The following is a 24,327-nucleotide window of genomic DNA, read 5'->3' on the forward strand; positions in this document are numbered from 1 at the left end:
GGGAGGGGGCTTGAAACTATTAAGTGTGTGTGTGTGGGGGGGGGGGGGGTGGACATTGGTTGAAGTATATATTTTGTATATAAATTTTATTTCGTTCGTGGGGGGGGGGGGGTTATATCTGCTTCGAGGAAGAGGGGTTTACTGAAAGAAACTCTGCCTATATAGCTGAGACCTATAATTTAGGCCTACATATTTTTTTTATTTTTCAACAACTACGTCACTTATCCTACACTTTACTCTTTGTCCCACATGGCTCATCGTCACAAGTTTTACCCTCACCCACCTCCCCTCTCTAAAACCCACTCATCTCTATTTATATATTTTACATTACGAACCCTGGGGTTTTTTTTTTCTAAAGGGAGAGTAAAATTAGAAATACTTAATAGCTCTCTAAACAAGAAAATACAAATTTTACATTTACCAGGGGAGATTATGAGTTATCAAAATTTACGTGGAGTGTTGAGTTTGTTGATAGATTTATAAACAGGATCAATGCTTATTTTTTCAGCATTTATAGTTGTTTTGTTGTAGATGTATGTTAAGTCAGACTAGTTCATTAGGCTATATAAATGAAGTATATGTCGTTACAAAGAATGTAAGTTCTTGGTTAGAGAAATTAAGCTGTTTTTTAGTAATTTAGTTTCACTGTGTACTGTACTTCTTAACTAAATAACTATAGTCACAACTATAGTGATATAGTGTAACTGTTGTCTGAGTTGTAGAGGTAGAATAATCTACAAATCTAGCTAGGCCTAGCCACTAGCTAGATCTATATCTGACTCTAGATCTATATCATTATCTTAGGACGACTTCTTAGGTTATAGATCTAGTTAGATATAGTACTTGCCGGTAAAACTCCATTTCAGCGTATTTTATTCTCCGTTGCTTGTTTACCTCCAGTTGAGCGTATTTTATTATAACAACCGAAACACACCAAAACATTAGGAAAACACGATTTATTTTTTGTATTGTATTTTTGTTTTAGCAAATGAATAAAAATGAATATTTAAAAAAACACGACTTGTTTAGTTGTATTGTATTTTTTAAAAAAAAAAAGGCATTTGTCTCATGGTGAAACTGATACGCTGTTAATCATTCTGTTTTGTATTTATGCAATAAATGTACAAACTCTGTGTTTTTTAATTTGACAGTTTTGCTAAAACTGAAAAAAATATTTTACTATAGAGTTGTATGTTATTTAAATTCATAGTAAATCTACCATCCTTCCCTTTTTTGTATGAGTAAATTTCTGACTTTTAAAAAAAATTGATGTGGGGTCGTCCATAAATGACGTCACACTCGTAAGGGAGAGGGGGGGTCAGCAATTTTATGACGGTGTGTGATGAGGGGGAGGGGGTGGGGTTTCAGATGGTGTGACGTCCCTTTTTTGCATTATAAAAAAGCAATGTTAAAAAAACAAGTTTTAGCCGTTATTTCACGTTTTAGAAAACGGTTTTAATAAATTGTAATATGAATTGATCAAAATACTCTATGTTGACAGAGTTCTGACAAGATTTTGGAAAAATTACCGATGTTTTAAGAAAAATTCAACAGAAATTTTGAGGGGGGGGGGGGGTTGTAGGCTGAAGTGTGACGTCATTTTAGGGGGGGGGGGGGGGTCTGACTTTTTGTGACGACGTGTAACGGAGGGGAGGCGGGAGGTAAAAATCGTAAAAAAAGCGTGTCATCACAAAAAGCAAGACCCCCCCCCAAAATGACGTAGCACCATCTGAACCCCCCCCCCCCCCCTCATCACACACCGTCACAAAATCACCCCCCCCCCTCCCCCTACGAGTGTGACGTCATTTATGGACGACCTCTAACATTTTTTTTTGTCACACTTTCTCTAACACTCCAAGCCATCCCTCACCAAATTCCACCCCCCCCCCCTCGGCCAACTTTCGGCAGCATCATTGTGCCTTTTAATACTTTTATTCAGTTTAGTTGAAATTGGAACACTTAATTGTACAAAGTGTGCATCTCTATTTTTGTAACCAACAAAGCACTTCAGTCAGTCTCTTTGTTGTTTTTTATTCATTTGTTAAAACAAAAATACAATACAAATAAATAAGTCGTGTTTTTTAAACATTCATTTTATTCATTTGTGAAAACAGAAATACAATACAAAAAATAAATCGTATTTTTCTAATGTTTTGGTGTGTTTCGGTTATTATAATAAAATACGCTCAACTGGAGGTAAACAAGCAACGGAGAATAAATTACGCTAAAATGGAGGTTTACCGTACTTGCCTACTTACTACTTAGCACACTTGCTTGTAGTTTTTTTGTGTGTGTAAACAGTGTGATGAGTGTATGACTGAGATGTCATGTTCAGGAATAAAAACTAAAATAACTGTAATTAATTGTATCGAGTATCGTGATGTAGAAAAAAATAAAAAAGATCAATGATTCAATTATATAGGCCTATTCTATTACTATTAATAAAAATCTAGATCTAGACTAGAATGTCTAGAAGATATTAGGGATAATATTTATATAAGGTATTGTTTTATGTAGGGCCTAGGTCAGTGGCGTAGCGAGGTCGGGTGTCACCCGGTGCGGCACTTAATGGTGTCACCCCCCAGAGGCGTAGCGACCCTTCCCGGGGACAAATTTTCGATTTGCACCCCCCCTCGAACTTTCGATTTGCACCCCCCCCCCCTCAAGTTTTCGATTTGCACCCCCCCCCCCTCAAACTTTCGATTTGCACCCCCCCTCAAGTTTTTCTCTATATATTTTGCTATTTTTTGCCTTGGTGTCACCCCCCTAAATGGTGTCACCCGGTGCGGTCCGCACCCCCCGCCCCCCCCCCCTCGCTATGCCCCTGGCCTAGGTCTATTCCTATTAATATACCTACTGTTATTGTAGTAGATTTATAAATTATAATTGAATTAATTGCTAAGTTAAGTTAGATCTACACTAGACTCTAGTAATTTTAGGGCACCCCGTCAAAAGAGCGCACGACAAAAGAGCGCAGACAAAAGAGCGCCGACATAAGAGCGCCGACATAAGAGCACACTAATTTCCTGACAAAAGAGCGCCGACATAAGAGCGCAAACTAAAAATCGAAAAGTCATATTTGATAAAAAAAACAAGAAAATTAACTCAGATCAGAAAGCATCGTTTGATGTTAACTCTTTATTGTGTCATTAAAAAACTAATTGTTCAGTTTCTTTAACTAAAAAACTGGTACAATCAACGTGAAGTCCAATTATTCAAAACTCAATCTAATAACACATACAAAGATTTTAAATGTTAGGCTAAAGTGAGAATATAAACTGAAATGAAATGTAACAAAAAAATAAGTTCCATCGCCATTTGCTCTGTCCTGTCTTCGACCAATATAATAACCTTCCCTTTCTGTGATTCGATCTTCTCCATGTTACTTGGATTAGAAATATTGTCAAACTGCATTCATAACATATTAACCGTAATATATAAATAAAGACGTGTTAACCATGTCCTATTCGTTTAGCGTACAACATGTGTTTTTTTAACTGACTGCACTCATATGTTGGCGCTCTTTTGTCGCCGCTCTTTTGTCGTGCGCTCTTTTGACGGGTCACCAATTTTAGTAATTGTAGAATAGCTGCGATGTAAATAAGTTGCAACTTTTCGGGGTCTTTCTATTCAATAAACTGTGAAACCCAAAGATCCAGTTCCCCGTATCTCATATTTTGCCTGTAACTTGCTTACTCAAAAACCTCATATGTTTGAGCACTTGTATAATGAGTTAACACTGTACTTAGGGCCTATTGCAGAGGCGTAGCGACCCTTCCCGGCGCCCGGGGACAAACTTTCCTATTTCCAATTTGCACACCCCCCTCAACTTTTCGATTTGCACCCCCCCCCCCCTCAAACTGCAAAAATGCAGCTAAATTGACAGTTTAATTTGTTTTTACAACCCATTTTGGCGCCCCCTAAGGTCGGCGTCCGGGGACATATGTCCCCCCCCCCCTGCCCCCCATCGCTACCCCTCTGGCCTATCTATATATATTATTATATATGGCATATAACTGTATCATGACCTACTAAAAAACGAATACAATAAAATTATATTTAGAGTCTAGATCTACTGGTCTAGTCTACAGACAATATTTTCTGAACAAAACAATACATGTATCTTCTTGAGAGACATAATTTTTTAAACTAAGTCATTGCACCATTTAAAACATGTATCTTCTTGAGAGACATAATTTTTTAAACTAAGTCATTGCACCATTTCTTTATTACTCTTCTAGAAATATAGATTATAATAAATAAAATTCTATTTCACTAAATGGTGGTTAAATTTTTATATAGGCCTTTAGGGGCCTAATTATTGTAAGTCTAGTTAAATGATTTTAAAACTTTAAAAATGAAAACTTGTGAAATTAAAATAACTGCTCAGTCATATTTTTATCAATCTGTTTGTAATGTTTTTCTTTTAACTTCTTCAGTTGAATTTTATTTATGAGAGTTTAAAGAAATAATTTACAATGGGAGCTACCAGCAGTAGTTTGAGTGAACTACCTAACAATGAATATCTGAAGCGACTGTCAAGTCAAGAAGCGATTGATCCTATGGATCCTTTTTGGAATCAGCTCTTGTCATTTTCCTTTCAGATCCCAGTAAACAGGTACTGAACATTGCCATTAGTCAACTACTTGGTGTGTTTAATAAAATGCTTAGATAATGCTTTTTTCTCTGATGCACTTAATTTAAAATATAACTTTTATGCAAAGTTGTAGGGAACTATTCATATTAACTCTTTAAATTTAAATTTCCCACAATTTTTGTTTTAGTTCTGATGCCAAGCTACTGGAAGAATCAACTGATGTTATTGCTAGAAACTTTGCCCTCAACAACTGCCACACTGGCAATTTGCGAGCTCTCATTCACAACTTCTTAATTAGAGCTTCAGAGCTAAAGGCTTCAGCTCAATGTGAAGAGTAAGACTTTATTCATAATAAGGACTGTAGAAGTGTCTTTAAAGATTTCAACTCCTTTAAACAACGCCTTCTATTTATTTAAATCACCTAAGTTAAAAAAACTTTTAAAGGTATTAAGAATGCTGTGATCTTGTTTCTATAACTTTTGAAATAATTTTAAATAGTTTACTTTTTGAACCTGACACTTTTTTCTGTTGTGTCTGCATAAAATTAAGGGATAGTGCATTCAGCACTAGGCCCAGCTGTACTAGTTTCACTATTATAAGTCAGGTACCCATCAGAGCTAGCAGGACATTAACAGACATCACTTACCATCCTACTTTTTAAACTAAAATAATTTTCATATTCTTAGCAATGCATTTTCATGGAAACCCTTATTTCACACTTAAAGTAAAATTGTTTATTATATTTTAGCAACATATTTATATGGCAAACCTACAATGCACTGTTTATAATTCGGAGCCTGTGTAAATACTTTGTGGAACACCTGAGTGAGGAGCTACTGTTGCATCAGTTTGATTGTCTTCCACCTAAACCAAATGGTAATGTTGTTTTGTCATGTCTGTGATGATTCTTATTTACACATTTGTAAAGTAGTAAAATAAGGCATGTATTTCTTCAATTGAATTACAATAAACAGATACATCAGACAAGAAGTGCAGTTTGTAATATTTATTTGTCATTTTGAACATTAACTATTAATTTTTAGAATTAATTGTTTTGATTGTTTCACTGTTAAAATAACTATCTTTCTGTTTTCTTGAGCAGAATTTTTAAAATGTACCTATAAATTAAAAAATTTGAATTAGCAAGAAGTACGAAATTTTCATATAGCAAAAGAAAAGATCTTTAGTCTAAATTGTATCAGTCTGCTCAAGTTGACCTCTGTACTAAACATGGCTCTGTTTTACCAGGCAGCCCAGCTGATGATACTGCAGAAATTGGTTCACAAGTTGAAGAGTTCATCAATTCTTTAGTAGAGCTTGTTGTTGATGTCCCCATACTGTAAGTGATTGGCTCACAGTGCTAGACATGAATCTTTGAAGATAGAATTAGATTTGTACTGTAGAGTTATTTCATCAGAAAACACATTTTCTCGCTTCCCATCTTGATTTCTAATATTTTTCTAATAAAATTTGTATATTCCTTAATCTTTGTGCTTAATTTATAAATCAGATAAATTTATTACGTTATTTGTAAATCACATAAAGATTTGTTTTTAATTTGTAAATTAAATGAAAACTAGTACCTACTGTGTAATCAGATCTAAAAGTTTCAAACGTGTGTCTCTCCAGGAGCTGTACCTATGCCCTCCATCTGGAGACCTTGAATACGTTGCTGGCTCTGCTCTCTATACAAATGTTCCACTCTAAACCTGCCAGCCAGTTTGTTATCTACAAGATTTTAATGCAGGGGAAATGGTAAACACATCAAGGCATTCACACTCTCCTACTGACACTACAGAGACATTGTTAACATTTACATTAGTCAACCACTGTTTACTTTTTTAGTACATAATACTTGTACTGATGCAGGAATTATATTTCTTATTTAGTTTAACTGGTGCCCTGTTGATTTGTTCATGCCCTTTGTTTCAGTGCCATCCATGCCCCATTATTAATTAAAGCCCTGATGTGTTTCAGTGCCATCCATGCCCCATTATTAATTAAAGCCCTAATGTGGAACTACCTGAACCAAGAGAAGTGCCCACCTGAGCTGTACAAAGGCCATTCAGAAGATGGCAGCTTTATTTACAATGCCACAGCAGCACTAGCATGTAAGCTAACAACAGCCTGCACTGGCCTGTCTCTGTCATACAACTTCAAACATTTTAACCTATTAAACACTTGATGCCCTCTTTATTTCAGTAGATGTGTGGGAATGTTAGTTTAAGCTTCTGTATTGAAAAAAATTATTTTACTTCTTAGTATTTCAATGGCAGTTAAAAGATTTCTGTCAGTTCATTTATATGCTCATTGATTTCAAGTATATGATTTACCCAATTCAAAAGACAAATCCACATCAATATAAATAGTCTTGTTAGTGTAGATTATACTGGGGGGGGGGGGGGGGTTGGGTTGGGGAGATCTGGCGACAGGGTGTGGGGTTTGTTGTGATGTTGTATGTCTTTTCACTAAGTAATGTCATATGTCACTATTTGATGTCATATGTCACTATGTGATGTCAAATGTCATCCCCATATGTCATTGTTATCTGTCCCCAGCAAGCCTCTGGTCTGTTGTTACACTGGGCATGGCCAGCAAAGGCAAGAAGGCAGAAGTGGACCAATCAGATACACTCTTAGCCAACCAGAGCCTGCTTTTCATTCTTGTGCTGACCAATCATTGTACCTGTGACAAAAGTGTTCCCAATCCTTACAGACAGGCCTTGTTTTCTTTCACTGATTCACAAGGTAATTCTTCATTCGTGGCTCAATGTTTTGTCAACTAACTAGTTTTATAAAGAGAAATGTGTACATGCAACAGTTTTAAACATGTTTTTTACCAATTATGTATTCTATTAGATTAGTTTTACTTAATTTCTAGTTTATTTTAAAAATAAACCTCTGTAGTGCTAGAGCTAATTTACAACAAAACAAAACCTTACTTTATTTACTTCAAATGTTTCTAATTGTGGAATGTAACTGACAGTTGTTTGAATTACCTTTCCACTCATCAGGGTATGATGGTAAGATTTTTGGGTAGTCTGCTGATTGGTCTGCTTTATTTATGCAAATGTGATTATCATGTGCTAGAAATTATGCTTAGAAACTATATTTCTATGATTTTTATTGTTTTCTTTTATTTGTACAGTTTTGCTATTGTTTTTTTTTAAATCATCTTATTTACTACAAGAAAGATTTATTAAAAATAAGGTAAAATTGTAGTAGGTTATGTAATATGTATATTAGTATAGTATGTATTCTCTAGAGGTGGGTAATTTATCTGCAGTATTGACTGGGTCTGGGGGTAACATCAAAGACCCTTATTTTCTCTGTGCTATATTGTTTAAGTTAAACATTATTAGATTGTTGTTTATATATATTGATGTACCTGTCCCTTTTTATTTAACAGTGGTGAAACTTGTCTCTCTGAGTCACTGTCACATGACTGTTAGCTGGCCCACCATGTGTATTTATTCCATCATTGCTTTTTTGCCTATTGTTGTTTGCCTAAAATTTGTCTATCCAATATCCATCATGATATTTTCATCATAATTAAATGTTGTACAATCTGTTTGTACAAGCTTCTCTGGTTTTCATAAAAAATGTAAGGTTTATATAATAAAAGTATTACGGTGCCTGACATCAAGCAGGTTTATATTACTAGATTATTAGTGTTTCCTAGAGTTGCTGTCACTGTGCCAACTACGAGTGTTGTTCTTAGCTCTAGCCGACCTCGTCTCATTTTTGTTGGTTTTAAGTCCTGTGCTAAATTCTTTAACTCTTTAAGACAGTAACAACGCTCCCAGCGTCAGATAATATTTTCTCTATTTAATTTGTTTTTTTTTTCAAACTGGACATACTTTCGTTTTCTATGAATAAGAACTCATGTTAAGTAATTCTTATTAATTTTCCCAGACAGAAGAGTATTTGTTGCCCAAAAAAATCAACTCTTTATTTGTTCTTCTTTAAAACTAAGTATTTATCTTTCTTCAATAAATAAATAATTGCTTAAAATTTATATTAGTATGTAGTACAATCAATTACAATTAATTTGTGTCAGTAATATGTGGGTTTTTAATCAGCTGGTAAAAAGATATGAGTCGTTTAGCCTCAGGGATACTGAAAAAAATTGAGTGAAAAAAAATAATCCTGGTAAAACATATAAAATTATTTACGGACTAAAAGAGTAAACAACATCCCCACATGTCATTAATAGCTTTTATAAACCCATGGACACATCCATAAGAACAGCCCATTTATTAGCAAATCTTTCAGCTAAAAACTGTTGTAATTGTTGTAAAGAATCATATCATAACTGAGTTGAGACATGTTTTATTATCTAAAGGATCTACCCTTTAATTGAAAGAATATGTTTATATTGGAGTTACGGAATGAATGTTGTGTCATCTTCCCTCACCTGAAGATGTTATTTCTTTAAACCTGTCCCCCAGATGTATCGAGCACTACCCCCACCCACATAGCCTCGACCTTCAAGCTGGACATGAGCAAGGTGTACAACGTGCTGTGTCAGACCCTCCATGATGACCAGACCACCCTCCTGCTCTATCTGCTGCTCCACCAGAACCCTAACATGAAGGCCTACATCCTGTCTCGGACAAACATTGACATGCTGGTAAGGTCAAGGTCAAACATTGACATGCTGGTAAGTTCAAGGTCAAACATTGACATGTTGGTAAGTTCAAGGTCAAACATTGACATAGTGGTAAGTTCAAGGTCAAACATTGACATAGTGGTAAGTTCAAGGTCAAACATTGACATAGTGGTAAGTTCAAGGCCTACTTCCTGTCTCGGACAAACATTGACATGTTGGTAAGTTCAAGGTCAAACATGGACATAGTGGTAAGTTCAAGGCCTACATCCTGTCTCGGACAAACATTGACATGTTGGTAAGTTCAAGGTCAAACATTGACATAGTGGTAAGTTCAAGGCCTACATCCTGTCTCGGACAAACATTGACATGTTGGTAAGTTCAAGGTCAACCATGGACATAGTGGTAAGTTCAAGGCCTACATCCTGTCTCGGACAAACATTGACATGTTGGTAAGTTCAAGGTCAAACATGGACAGGTGGGTAAGTTCAAGGTCAAACATTCACATGTTGGTAAGTTCAAGGTCAAATGTGGACATGTTTGGAAGTTCAAAGCCAACCTCCTGACTTGGACAAACATTGACATCTTGTAAGTTCAAGGTAAAAAATTGACCTGTCCGTACGTTCAAGTGGTACCTAGATATGTTCCCGTTTGACAACCCTTGAATGAAGTTTGTGTGATGTCTGCAGGTGATGCCACTGCTCCAGATCCTGTACCACACCCAAGAGAGGAGCTCACACCACATCTACATGGGGCTCATCATTCTCCTGGTGCTCAGTGAGGATGAAGTCTTCAACAAAGCTGTCCACGAAATTGTTAGTTGCTTCATGCTTTCTTACATTCTCTAAAATGTTGTAATGTTATAATCAATACAAATAATGTTCCTATTCCATGCTTGACTAAATGATAACTTCTGTTTTAACGTGTGGCCTACAGACTGTCAAGAATGTCCCATGGTACAAGGAAAGACAACTCTCAGAAATATCAATTGGTGGGTTGCTGATCTTGGTTGTCATACGCACAATCCAGTACAACATGACAAGGATGAGGGTAGGCTCACAAATTTTACTGTATAAGGGACTGGGCTCATATTATAACATCAATGTGATTATAGGGGTAGTGCAGTATTCTGTTAGTGTTATAAGGTGAAGCTGGGTTCTATTTTCTAAGAGAAATCAACATAAACGTGTATTTTACAAAAGTTGGGGATACTGTCTAATCAATATACTTTTATTTTACAAAAGATGGGGGTAAATCCTAATCAACATAATTTCATTTTATAAAGTTCATAATACATTTTAACAAAATGTACTTAATAATTAAAGATTTAAAAAAAATAAAATTTAAAATGACAGAGATTGATGTTCATCTAGATTACTGCAGTCTTTTATAATTAACATCACAACTTCCTCAGCTAAGAAAAAAGTAACAATGTTTCTATGGTGTTCTTCTGTGATCACCCCCCCCCCCCCTCCCTCCACACCAACTGTCGGAACTCTTTTGTTTTGTAATGTTACCATGGTAACGTGATGCTGTTCTCTCTCTCTCCCCCAGGACAAGTATCTCCACACCAACTGTCTGGCTGCCCTAGCCAACATGTCCGCACAGTTTACACACCTCAACTCTTTTGTTTTGTAATGTTACCATGGTAACGTGATGCTGTTCTCTCTCTCCCCCAGGACAAGTATCTCCACACCAACTGTCTGGCTGCCCTAGCCAACATGTCCGCACAGTTTACACACCTCAACTCTTTTGTTTTGTAATGTTACCATGGTAACATGATGCTGTTCTCTCTCCCCTAGGACAAGTATCTCCACACCAACTGTCTGGCTGCCCTAGCCAACATGTCCGCACAGTTTACACACCTCAACTCTTTTGTTTTGTAATGTTACCATGGTAACGTGATGCTGTTCTCTCTCCTCCAGGACAAGTATCTCCACACCAACTGTCTGGCTGCCCTAGCCAACATGTCCGCACAGTTTACACACCTCAACTCTTTTGTTGCACAGAAAATTATCAAGTCAGTTTTTTCTCTTGTTTGAGTATTGTTTCTATCATGTCAACTCTCACTTAAATACTTTATAGCTTGTGAATTGGACTTTTGAATTAATTAGGGTTTTATCATGTGAATCACAATCCAATTGTTTTTGGGATTGTGTGGTTGAGAAGTAGAGCATCAATATCTGTTGTATGTGCCTTGGTAGATATAGCACTAAGTCAAGATTCTGGCAACACCCATCATATGTGTGATTACTACAGATCTAAATCAAGATACTGGCAACACCCATCATAGTATGTGTGCTTACCACAGATAAATTAACTGCTCTTTGATGGTCACATCTGAAATATTTTTTTACATTATGATTTTTTTGGTTTATTTGTTTATTTTTTAAGTAGTATGCATCTAGCCAGTATTCTAGAAGGTCCTTTAACTAATTAGCCAGTCTACTGTGATGATGTTTAACCATTTAACCAGTCTACTGTGATGTTCTCCCCAGCCTGTTTTCCCAACTCTGTAAACGCCACACCCGGCTTGTCAATGACATCCGCGAGTCAGCCATGAAGAGTCAGTCTAGCGAACAGACAGATGAACAAACAGACATAGAGCAGCAGGACTATGTAAGTCTCCACATTTTCTACAGCTAAACTTAAGGGTGTCTTTTGTTTCACTCAGCCTTTACCCAGAAAAGATAAATATCTTTCATCATTTTTGTTTTCCTACTAAATGTTCACAAATTACTACATGTAAAAAAACAAAACAAAACTAATAATTTATTTTACATGTAGTAATTTGTGAACATTTAGTATGAAAAAAAAATGAAAGATATTTATCTATTTAAGTACTTATCTACTTCCTTATGTTTTAAAATCAGCACCTCAATAAGAATCAGCATCATATATCCCTTTCATGCCCAGGACACATGGGCAGCTGAAGAAGAGTTCAACTGTGTTGTTAACACTATTCCCAGCTGACTTGGTTTCCCTAACTAAAGTCACTTACTGACTAGAGTTCAGTGAACCCAGGGTTGTTGTACAGACTAGAACACTGTATCTGAAATTGAGACTTTTCAGGTTTTCAGCATCATCCTGCCATTTTGTCCCTTAGAATATTCAATAACCTGTTTTGTCCTTATGTAAATGTACTTGAAAATTCTGTCACACAACGGTTGAGCTTAAATTATGACTCAGCACTATTTAAACTAAAGTTCCCTGACTCCTGTAACAAATGCTTGTCTAGCTACAGGACCTGTCAGTGCTGGAGGAAGTCCTGAGAATGGTGCTAGAGATCATCAACTCCTGCCTGAGCTCCAGCCTACAACACAACCCTCATCTCATCTACTCCCTGCTCTACCAGAGGTCTCTCTTCACTGCCTTCAGGGGCCACCCAACCTTCCAGGACATCATTCAGAACATTGACACAGTAAGTTGTCAGGGTTTGCAGAACATAGACACAGTAAGTTGTCAGGATTTATAGAACATAGACACAGTAAGTTGTCAAGGTTTATAGAACATTGACACAGTAAGTTGTCAAGGTTTATAGAACATTGACACAGTAAGTTGTCAAGGTTTATAGAACATTGACACAGTAAGTTGTCAAGGTTTATAGAACATAGACACTAAGTTGTTAGGGTTTATAGAACACGAGCCGACCCGCGGCGTATCATATGCCACTATTTAGTTCTTTAATTTTCTACTTTTCAGTAATTCATAATTTGTGAATTCGACAGTACCAATGCTGCCACTGAAAATATTTGCTTTAAAACACTATCAGTAGGTCGTTAAGAACGATACTACCCCCACCCTCCTTTCCCCCAACTCCTACCCTACACCCCCCCCCCCTGTGAAAGCAGCCTCCTCCTAGTTCCCCTCCCCTAATTTTAAAATTGTTTCAAACTAAATTATCTGCCCCTAATAGCCGTCACTAAACCCGGCTCTACAATTGTAAACATTTAGCTTGAACCACAGCTAACCAGACCACGTGGGGTGGGGGTGGTAGAGATCACGCTTACAGCTTGTTTTCTAGCGTCTCCAAGAAGAGAATTATATATATAGATTGACACAGTAAGTTGTCAGGGTTTATAGAACATAGACAAAGTAAGTTTGGCTATCAAGGTTTATAGAACATTGATATTGTAAGTTGAGATGTCAAGACATGCAAAACAAGGTTTTTAAAATTTCTATTGAACCATGTGCTGTAGTTTAAGGTTCCCACTATGTTGTTGACATCTAATAAACGTATCTCTCACATATTTCAGGTCCTGGCCTACTTCTCCGCCAGGCTAGAGCACCTGGGCCCCAACCCCTCCCCCAGCCATGTCTTACAGACAATCAAAGATGGAAGCCTCACCTTCAAGAAAGAAAAACTCAAGGTACCTGAAACATCACTGTGTTAACACTTCGTGCTTCATGTTCAAAATTGAATTTAATTTATTCTAAATATTTGTGTGATTCTCGTTATTTTAATATTTTTAGTTAACTTCCTCTTAATGTACAATTTCAAACCTTTCTGTGCAGAAATTTCCAGAATTGAAGTTTAAATATGTTGAAGAAGAGAGTCCGGAAGAATTCTTCATTCCCTACGTCTGGTCCCTGGTCTACCACTCGTCTAACATGTTCTTTAATGCCAACCGCATCCTGCTGTTTTCTCTCAACACTGACTCAGATGTCAAGTACATTTAACTGTCATAGATGTCAGCTGTCATCTGGCAGTGCTGAGGGGGGTCAGTGATGTAGGAGACGTCAAACACCAGCCTAAGTCTGCTGTAATCAAGTTTGGGGTTGATCATTTCATGACTTTTGTAAAGGCTCTTGTTTGGTGTGACTTGGCACATGACTTTTTTAATGTTTAGGCTCTTGTTTGGTCTGACTTGGTACATGACTTTTGTAATGTTTAGGCTCTTGGTTGGATGTGGTCTGACTTGGCACATGACTTTTATAATGTTTAGGCTCTTGTTTGGATGTGGTCTGACTTGGCACATGACTTTTCTAATGTTTAGGCTCTTGGTTGGATGTGGTCTGACTTGGCACATGACTTTTCTAATGTTTAGGCTCTTGGTTGGATGTGGTCTGACTTGGCACATGACTTTTCTAATGTTTAGGCTCTTGGTTGGATGTGGTCTGACTTGTCACATGACTTTTGTAATGTTTAGGCTCTTGGTTGGATGTGGTCTGACTTGGCTCTATAGAACTGTGTACATACAATGTAACATTTTGTACAAGGATACATTAGGAGGGTATGTCTTAACTTCGCTCTAGATTTGAGATCCAATATGCTGGTGAGAAAAATGTGTCTGACTTTTGTTATGATGTAAATGTTGGATATTTGTTCTCAAGTAAGAAATTGTTTAAGTCTTTACTCAAGATAAAAAATAATCTGGGAACTAAACTTAAATAGGATGATCTGTGACTTAAGTAGATTAACCATAAATGTATTGCCTATAAATTGCATCAAACCAGTTGAATAAAATTTTGACCCCTTTTCTCCCCATTAAAAGAACACATCAGCATTCCCACCCCCTAAAGGCAACCAAAAAAAAATGAGCTGCCTTACTTACTTAGTATTGTAAGTAATACCCAGTGTGTGTTGGGTGACATTCCCTTAACATCATCCCTGTGATGAAGGTGGGGACACCCTTCTCTAAGAACCCCTCCTCTCTAAGTATGTGACATCATTCACCAATGACGCTTTAGCTTAAAGAAATCAATGAAATTCTAGTAGCATAATACAGTAATATTCAGGGTGTTTTTACATAGCTCGTAGTATGGAAGTGGTTGACAGAAGTACACAATTCCACACAGACAACCTGGGGTTTTCATCTAAGCTCTAGCGACAGAGCTAAACAAATGTGAAGGGTTGTTTGTGGGACTGGGAAAATGATGTTTAAACCTTAACCTTAACAACCTTTATATATATATATATATATATATATATATATATATATTTATAAATATATAGGTATATATATATATATATATATATATATATATATATATATATATATATATAAATATCCTAAGCCTTTTCATTTTCCCCCTTGATGAATTTAGCTTGTGCTGTTTTAAGCTGTTTATATTTTAAAGAATGGTGTGCTTGGTTTAAAGGCCTTTGAGTTTTATTTATTGTAATGTATATGTTGATATTTATTTGATGTCAGTGATAATCACATGTCCTGAACTGACCAATGGGCACGTGATAGGGCTGCTGCTACCCCAGTTAGGGTCAAAGTCCAACTAGAATCTGCATTTATAAAACAAATGCTTGTAAGGGAGGTAACTTTTTTTTTTGTGATGTAAAAAGTGGGATGAAACTGTAAATACTTTATAATAAAGGAAACTTTTTTCTTTTCTTTGTATCTTTTTTGTAGGAATTTGATTCCTGTGTGATCAAGATTATCATATTAAAATACACATATTTCTATTGCATTCTGGGTTTTCTTTTTCTTTATTCTGAATGTATTATGTACATACTAGCCATGTTGCCTAGCTTTGAAAAAATGCTAACAACACAGAAAACTGCGACCAAAGAAAAAGAGAACTGCATACAAAGAAAAATACACACACAGAAAAATGCGTACAACGAAAAATGCACACACAGAAAACAGCAAACAAAGAAAAATGCGTACAAAGAAAAATACACAGAAAAATGCGCACACAGACAACTGCGTACAAAGAAAAATGCAGGAATAAAAAGTACGCAATAAGAAATTGTCGCAAACACCTGCAGCACCGTTTAAATGCCATAAAATCATTAGAAACTCATACAGGCCTGTAGTATGAAAGAGAAACCACAATAAATGACACTGTGTGGGGTAGGTGATGTAGAGTGAATGACCTGGTTTGCAGATGACGTGGTGATTATGTGGCCAGCACTTTGTGATTCATCCTGTTTTGTCCTACATAATCCAGGTATGTCCTACATAATCCAGGAATGTCCTACAGAATCCAGGAATGTCCTACAGAATCCAGGAATGTCCTACAGACCTCTGTGTCCTACAAAATCCAGGTCCCATTTCTCGTCACGTAATTCATTCTGCCGACCTGGTCATCTCACCACCAGCCGTGAGGTCGTCTCACCACCAGCCGTGAGGTCGTCTCACCACCAGCCGTGAGGTCGTCTCACCACGTGAGGTCGTCTCACCACCAGCCTTAAGGTCGTCTCACCACCAGCCGTAAGGTCGTCTCACCACCAGCCTTGAGGTCGTCTCACCACGTGAGGTCGTCTCACCACTAGCCGTGAGGTCGTCTCACCACCAGCCGTGAGGTCGTCTCACCACCGGCCGTGAGGTCGTCTCACTACCAGCCGTGAGGTCGTCTCACCACCAGCCGTGAGGTCGTCTCACCACCAGCCGTGAGGTCGTCTCACCACCAGCCGTGAGGTCGTCTCACTACCAGCCGTGAGGTCGTCTCACTACCGGCCGTGAGGTCGTCTCACCACCAGCCGTGAGGTCGTCTCACCACGTGAGGTCGTCTCACCACCAGCCGTGAGGTCATCTCACCACCAGCCGTGAGGTCATCTCACCACCAGCCGTGAGATCGTCTCACCACCAGCTGTGAGGTCGTCTCACCTCCAGCCGTGAGGTCGTCTCACCTCCAGCCGTGAGGTCGTCTCACCACGTGAGGTCGTCTCACCACCAGCCGTGAGGTCGTCTCACCACCAGCCGTGAGGTCGTCTCACCACCAGCCGTGAGGTCGTCTCACCACGTGAGGTCGTCTCACCACCAGCCGTGAGATCGTCTCACCACCAGCTGTGAGGTCGTCTCACCACCAGCCGTGAGGTCGTCTCACCACCAGCCGTGAGGTCGTCTAACCACCGGCTGTGAGGTCGTCTCACCACCGGCCGTGAGGTCGTCTCACCACCAGCCGTGAGGTCGTCTCACCACGTGAGGTCGTCTCACCACTAGCCGTGAGGTCGTCTCACCACCAGCCGTGAGGTCGTCTCACTACCAGCCGTGAGGTCGTCTCACCACCAGCCGTGAGGTCGTCTCACCACCGGCCGTGAGGTCGTCTCACCACCTCGTCTCACCACCAGACGTGAGGTGGTCTCACTACCAGCCGTGAGGTCGTCTCACCACCGACCGTGAGGTCGTCTCACTACCTCGTCTCACCACCGGCCGTGAGGTCGTCTCACTACCTCGTCTCACCACCAGCCGTGAGGTCGTCTCACCACCGGCCGTGAGGTCGTCTCACCACCAGCTGTGAGGTCGTCTCACCACCAGCCGTGAGGTCGTCTCACCACCTCGTCTCACCACCAGCCGTGAGGTCGTCTCATCACGTGAGGTCGTCTCACTACCTCGTCTCACCACCAGCCGTGAGGTCGTCTCACCACCAGCCGTGAGGTCGTCTCACCACCGGCCGTGAGGTCGTCTCACCACCAGCCGTGAGGTCGTCTCACCACCTCGTCTCACCACCAACCGTGAGGTCGTCTCACCACCAGCCGTGAGGTCGTCTCACCACCTCGTCTCACCACCAGCCGTGAGGTTGTCTCATCACGTGAGGTCGTCTCACTACCTCGTCTCACCACCAGCCGTGAGGTCGTCTCACCACCAGCCGTGAGGTCGTCTCACCACCGGTCGTGAGGTCGTCTCACCACCGGCCGTGAGGTCGTCTCACCACCAGCCGTGAGGTCGTCTCACCACCTCGTCTCACCACCAGGCGTGAGGTCGTCTCACCACCAGCCTTGAGGTCGTCTCACCACCAGCCGTGAGGTCGTCTCACCACCGACCGTGAGGTCGTCTCACTACCTCGTCTCACCACCGGCCGTGAGGTCGTCTCACTACCTCGTCTCACCACCAGCCGTGAGGTCGTCTCACCACCGGCCGTGAGGTCGTCTCACCACCAGCTGTGAGGTCGTCTCACCACCAGCCGTGAGGTCGTCTCACCACCTCGTCTCACCACCAGCCGTGAGGTCGTCTCATCACGTGAGGTCGTCTCACTACCTCGTCTCACCACCAGCCGTGAGGTCGTCTCACCACCAGCCGTGAGGTCGTCTCACCACCGGCCGTGAGGTCGTCTCACCACCAGCCGTGAGGTCGTCTCACCACCTCGTCTCACCACCAACCGTGAGGTCGTCTCACCACCAGCCGTGAGGTCGTCTCACCACCTCGTCTCACCACCAGCCGTGAGGTTGTCTCATCACGTGAGGTCGTCTCACTACCTCGTCTCACCACCAGCCGTGAGGTCGTCTCACCACCAGCCGTGAGGTCGTCTCACCACCGGTCGTGAGGTCGTCTCACCACCGGCCGTGAGGTCGTCTCACCACCAGCCGTGAGGTCGTCTCACCACCGGCCGTGAGGTCGTCTCACCACCAGCTGTGAGGTCGTCTCACCACCAGCCGTGAGGTCGTCTCACCACCTCGTCTCACCACCAGCCGTGAGGTCGTCTCATCACGTGAGGTCGTCTCACTACCTCGTCTCACCACCAGCCGTGAGGTCGTCTCACCACCAGCCGTGAGGTCGTCTCACCACCGGCCGTGAGGTCGTCTCACCACCAGCCGTGAGGTCGTCTCACCACCTCGTCTCACCACCAACCGTGAGGTCGTCTCACCACCAGCCGTGAGGTCGTCTCACCACCTCGTCTCACCACCAGCCGTGAGGTTGTCTCATCACGTGAGGTCGTCTCACTACCTCGTCTCACCACCAGCCGTGAGGTCGTCTCACCACCAGCCGTGAGGTCGTCTCACCACCGGCCGTGAGGTCGTCTCACCACCGGCCGTGAGGTCGTCTCACCACCAGCCGTGAGGTCGTCTCACCACCTCGTCTCACCACCAGGCGTGAGGTCGTCTCACCACCAGCCTTGAGGTCGTCTCACCACCAGCCGTGAGGTCGTCTCACCACCAGCCGTGAGGTCGTCTCATCACGTGAGGTCGTCTCACTACCTCGTCTCACCACCAGCCGTGAGGTCGTCTCACCACCAGCCGTGAGGTTGTCTCACCACCGGCCGTGAGGTCGTCTCACCACCAGCCTTGAGGTCGTCTCACCACCAGCCGTGAGGTCGTCTCACCACGTGAAGTCGTCTCACCACCTCTTCTCACCACCAGCCGTGAGGTCGTCTCACCACCAACGGTTTACTGATTTTTTATACTGCTGCACTACATCACTGGAACAAACAGTTGGTTAACACGTGTGACGTCATGCACACAGACAGGTTGTAATCTCTCGCCAGTCCCCTGTATGACGTCAAATATCCCTTCCAATTAATTCGCAATGCAAAATTCAACGGTTATTATACAGCAGACCTGACATGCAACTGACACCACCACATGTGTCGTCTGCTGGCTTGTGAGTTACAGCCCACAACTGGGGGGGGGGGGGGCGATCAACGCTGAGTTTAACTCAGTTATTGCGGGCGTTGAACTCGGAGTTCAGCATAAGTTAACTTAGGGTTAACGAGTACGACTCGAAATTTAGCTCAGAGCTAGTTTGTCCTTGTGATTCGGTATATAAATCTGTACGATATTGTATCTGAACTCAGATCAGCATTTAGCTCCCTGCTCAGCTCAGCATTTAGTTCCCTGCTCAGCTCAGCATTTAGCTCCCTGCTGAGCTCAGCATTTAGCTCCCTGCTCAGCTCAGCATTTAGCTCCCTGCTCAGCTCAGCATTTAGCTCCCTGCTCAGCTCAGCATTTAGCTCCCTGCTCAGCTCAGCATTTAGCTCCCTGCTCAGCTCAGCATTTAGCTCCCTGCTCAGCTCAGCATTTAGCTCCGAGTTTAAAACACCTTAGCCTGTGAGAGAAGTGAAGCGACTAATGACTAAACGTTAGCAGGGAGTGACTAATGACTAAACATTAGCAGGAAGTGACTAAAGACTAAACATTAGCATGGGTGGGCTAATGACTAAAGATTAGCATGGGTCAGAGGCGTAGCGACCCTTCCCGGCGCCCGGGGACAAACTTTTCGATTTGCACCCCCCCCCCCCCCCCCTTGAGATTTCCATTTGCACCCCCCCCCCCCCTCAAACTTTCGATTTGCACCCCCCTCAACCTTTCAATTTATCTTTCCAACCCATTTTGGCGCCCCCTAAGGTCGGCGCCAAGTAGGATGTCTCCCCCCCCCCCCCCTCGCTACGCTACTGGCATGGGTGGACTAATGACTAAACATTAGCATGGGTTGACTAATGACAAAACATTAGCATGGGAGACTAATGACTAAACATTAGCATGGGAGACTAATGACTAAACATTAGCATGGGACGACTAATGACTAAACATTAGCATGGGACGACTAATGACTAAACATTAGCATGGGGTGACTAATGACTAAACTTGTGACTAATGATTAAAAATGAAAATATAGTGACTATTGACTAATCATGACTAATCATTAGCGTGGGGTGACTAATGACTAAACATTAGCATTGGGTAACTAATGACTAAATAATAGCATGGGGTGACTAATGACTGAACACTAGTATGAGGTGAATAATGACTAAACATTAGCAGGGGATCTCTAATGACTAAACATTAGCATTGGGCGACTAATGACTAAACATTAGTAGGGGGCGACTAATGACTAAACATTAGCAGGGGATGACTAATGACTAAACATTAGTATGAGGTAAATAATGATTAAACGTAAGCATAGAGTGACTAATGACTAAACATGTGAATAATGATTAAACATGAAAATATGGTGACTATTGACTAATCATGACTAAACATTAGCGTGGGGTGACTAATGACTAAACATTAGCATTGGGTAACTAATGACTAAATAATAGCATGGGGTGACTAATGACTGAACACTAGTATGAGGTGAATAATGACTAAACATTAGCAGGGGATTACTAATGACTAAACATTAGCATTGGGCGACTAATGACTAAACATTAGTAGGGGGCGACTAATGACTAAACATTAGCAGGGGATGACTAATGACTAAACATTAGTATGAGGTGAATAATGATTAAACGTGAGCATAGAGTGACTAATGACCAAACATGTGAATAGTGATTAAACATGAAAATAAACTAATGTCTAAACATTAGCATGGGGTGACAAATGACTAATGACTAAATGTGTGACTAATGAATGAACATTAGTATGGGGTGACTAATGACTAATGACCAAACATGTAACTAATGATTAAATATGAGACTAATGACTAAACGTGAGCACGGATTGACCAATGACTAAAAAGTGACTAATAATTATTGATCGACGTCTAAAGTTAGCATAAGATGCCGTCTATCTCACTAAAACATGCACATCTTTTTATGCCGTCTATCTCACTAAAACATGCACATCTTTTTACGCCGTCTATCTTACTAAAACATGCACATCTTTTTATGCCGTCTACCTCACTAAAACATGCACATCTTTTTATGCCGTCTATCTCACTAAAACATGCACATCTTTTTATGCCGTCTATCTCACTAAAACATGCACATCTTTTTATGCCGTCTATCTCACTAAAACATGCACATCTTTTCATCTTGAACGTGACACTGCTGTTTGACAGGCCCCACATTTAATTCTCATGTCGGAAGGTCCTACAGGACTGGCAACCGTCGGATCTAACGACGTAGTTGAAGGGAGATAATCCGGTCCGTGACGTAAATAAATGGCTGCGCATTTCGAATAGAAAGATATATGGATCAGCAGTTTCATTCTTACCAACTTTACCTGCATAGGTTAAACTAGCTTCTAGATTCCAGGTTCAGATAAATAAATATACGCCAATCCATCAGGGATAGAACATTGACAAATGCAATTGGACGTTGGAAATTCAGCTTTTGAACTAAACAAATTCTCTAAATACACGAGTATAGCCTAAGGATGTCCATTACGCCCACAATCTACTAACTAACAATCTACTAACTACAAATAATCAAAATAATACTGGGCATTGACTAATATATGATCCTACGACCCACTACCCGGACTCAATTATTAAGACCAATAAGCATTCCAGTGAAAATGGTCTACAGTAAAGTGATGTAATATAAGTCTTTTTTGTAAAAAAAAAAAAAAAAAAAAAAATAGGTGCCGGTACTCAACTTAACTTTTAAATTAATAATAAACGTGAAATTAAAAAAAAAGTAATAATTTTCCCCCATCTTGATAAAGGTGCCGGTACGCCGTACCGGTGCATATTTTCACAAAAAAGCGCTGTATAAATAATATATATATTTATATAATACATATATATAAATATATATATATATATATATATATATATATATATATATATATATATATATATATATAAATATATATATATATATATATATATATATATATATATATATATATATATATATATATATATATATATATATATATATATATTAGTTGCTCCTCTCACCTATAGCTGGCTATATTTTAAGTAGACCGGGAGTGATCTCACCTAAACATTCTCGAATATTCATAATAATATATAACAACGGGGGATGGCAACTAGGGATATAGACATAACTTTTAATCCATTTTTAACAACTTAAACTTTTAAAAATAGAATAGAATCTTGTAGAAAAAAAAATCGCGCACCGAGGTAACGCCAAACAAAAGTGTATAATAGTGCGGAATATTACTAGTATTTTATAAATTTATAGCGTTTTTTTTTTGAGGAATCGGAAATTACTACTTCCGGTCAACGGAAATTGCTCAAACTTTGATACAGAGCCACATATCTGATATAATATATAAATATGAAATTTCATCAGCCTAGCTGTAACGGTACTCAAGTTATCGTGTTCACAGATACACGTACACACACACACACACACACACACACACAGACATACGGACAAAGTTGCAAAACTATCTTTTTCCGACGCAGGGAGGTGTAAAATGTCGAGATCTTAGAAAATCTTTATTTATTTTTTTGCACGATTACAATGCTTTCTCTATACTAAGTATTAGAGAAAGTAATAGACTACGTATACGAGAAAGTTAAAGGTAACAAGTTTAGACCTCTCATCTGTCAAGTAATCACTAGCTCATTAATTATGTTTAAAGACCAGAATCATGTAAGCTACACATTTAGTTTGTCCTCAGCGCCAGACTATTTACATGATGTGTATATATTTTTTCTATTTTTTTAAATACAAGAGTCTAGCAGCAAAGTAATCCCGTTATTTCAGCATTTTTCAGATAGCCACTTTTCAATTTTTGGTTTTCAAATATCATGTACTTTCCTGCCTATGTGACCGCTCCTGTCCGAGTTCATGAAGTCGTCATCTCCCTAAACTACGACCTTTGAACTCAAGTCGCCACAAATGTCAGTTCTACTCCCCACTCAGTGACCCGACCAACTCATTCAACCGTGTTACTTGTCCAGTCTCTATCACTGCCGTTTCGTCCTTAAATCTATTTTTAACCTTTACAACTTTCCATTCAGACCTGCGTGATTAGGTTTTATCAACTTGAAATCTCCGTTGCTAAATTTAGTTTCGCTAAAAGGTTAGTTTTTAAGATGCTTCCGGCTCATTAGCATAAATCAGATGCGTTTCGTTTATTTACGGAAAAAAGATGTTATCAAACATGTTTAAAATAGATCGGGAAAAGACGATAATTGTTTAGTAGAGAAGGAAAGTTGCGAACAAATGTGCTCGTATGTGCCGGAGAGCAATCTTTCATTGGTTGCCGCGTCAAAGTGATGGACGGGTGACCAAACGACGTTGACAACTCTGGCGGTTTTACTGGGAGACAACTCGTGGCGCGGGGACTGCCAACCGGCGCGGGGGGGGGGGGGGGGGGGAATTTTGTAGAAGTACAATTACAAGACTACACATGTAAATAATAAAGGCAATAAAAGAAGTGTAAAACAGTATATAATAACAAACTTTTATATGCATTAAATTAAGATAAATCAAATATAAAAACATGTATAATTATTATAATAGTAAGCTTTTAAATACACTGGAAAAAAAAGAACTTGGTTCCTAACAAAAATTTGCTTATGCAGTAACTTGGGAAAAAAATGTAAAACTTGTAAGCAAAATTTATGTATACTTTTTAGGCACCGACCTTAACCTTGACATTGTTTAGCCATGTCACCTTTGAAGTACTTTATGGCTGTGAATGATACAACACTTTGTAGATGTTGTTGTAATGTCCTACACTACAGGACATTACACCATCATCAATGTCCTAGCTTAAGCAATAAATGTGTTGCGCTATGATG

At 40.0% G+C, this 24,327-nt stretch overlaps 1 protein-coding gene across 3 annotated transcripts; it reads left to right on the top strand.

Moving 5' to 3' along the window:
* The first annotated feature begins 440 nt into the window (after nucleotides 1-440).
* Nucleotides 441-15,123, top strand: LOC131942688 (dymeclin). 3 transcript variants are annotated; one of them, XM_059302593.1, is made up of 16 exons: nucleotides 441-595; nucleotides 4,440-4,618; nucleotides 4,785-4,931; nucleotides 5,346-5,473; nucleotides 5,846-5,936; nucleotides 6,227-6,352; nucleotides 6,575-6,708; nucleotides 7,156-7,344; nucleotides 9,048-9,229; nucleotides 9,895-10,020; nucleotides 10,142-10,255; nucleotides 11,131-11,225; nucleotides 11,704-11,824; nucleotides 12,450-12,626; nucleotides 13,462-13,575; nucleotides 13,721-15,123. In XM_059302593.1, the coding sequence occupies exons 2-16, from the start codon at nucleotides 4,479-4,481 to the stop codon at nucleotides 13,883-13,885; spliced, it is 2,049 nt and encodes a 682-aa protein (XP_059158576.1). In that variant the 5' UTR covers nucleotides 441-595; nucleotides 4,440-4,478; the 3' UTR covers nucleotides 13,886-15,123. The 3 variants fall into 3 exon arrangements, with proteins under 3 accessions (XP_059158576.1, XP_059158574.1, XP_059158575.1); XM_059302591.1 differs by having other exon boundaries at nucleotides 12,444-12,626; nucleotides 13,721-15,122; XM_059302592.1 differs by having other exon boundaries at nucleotides 4,458-4,618; nucleotides 12,444-12,626; nucleotides 13,721-15,122.
* The last annotated feature ends 9,204 nt before the right edge of the window (nucleotides 15,124-24,327 follow it).

The sequence above is a fragment of the Physella acuta genome, unplaced genomic scaffold, assembly GCF_028476545.2.
Source record: "Physella acuta isolate Inbredline_101_S28 unplaced genomic scaffold, ASM2847654v3 ptg000419l, whole genome shotgun sequence".
Classification (NCBI taxonomy): Eukaryota; Metazoa; Mollusca; class Gastropoda; family Physidae; genus Physella; species Physella acuta.

Bases quoted from the DNA above. Each gene is read 5' to 3' on its own strand.
- LOC131942688 (XM_059302591.1), top strand. From the start codon at position 4,479: ATGGGAGCTACCAGCAGTAGTTTGAGTGAACTACCTAACAATGAATAT. The intron at 10,021-10,141 runs GTTAGTTGCTTC...TGTGGCCTACAG, and splicing joins ACAAAGCTGTCCACGAAATT to ACTGTCAAGAATGTCCCATG. The intron at 11,825-12,443 runs GTAAGTCTCCAC...ATGCTTGTCTAG, and splicing joins ACATAGAGCAGCAGGACTAT to CTACAGGACCTGTCAGTGCT.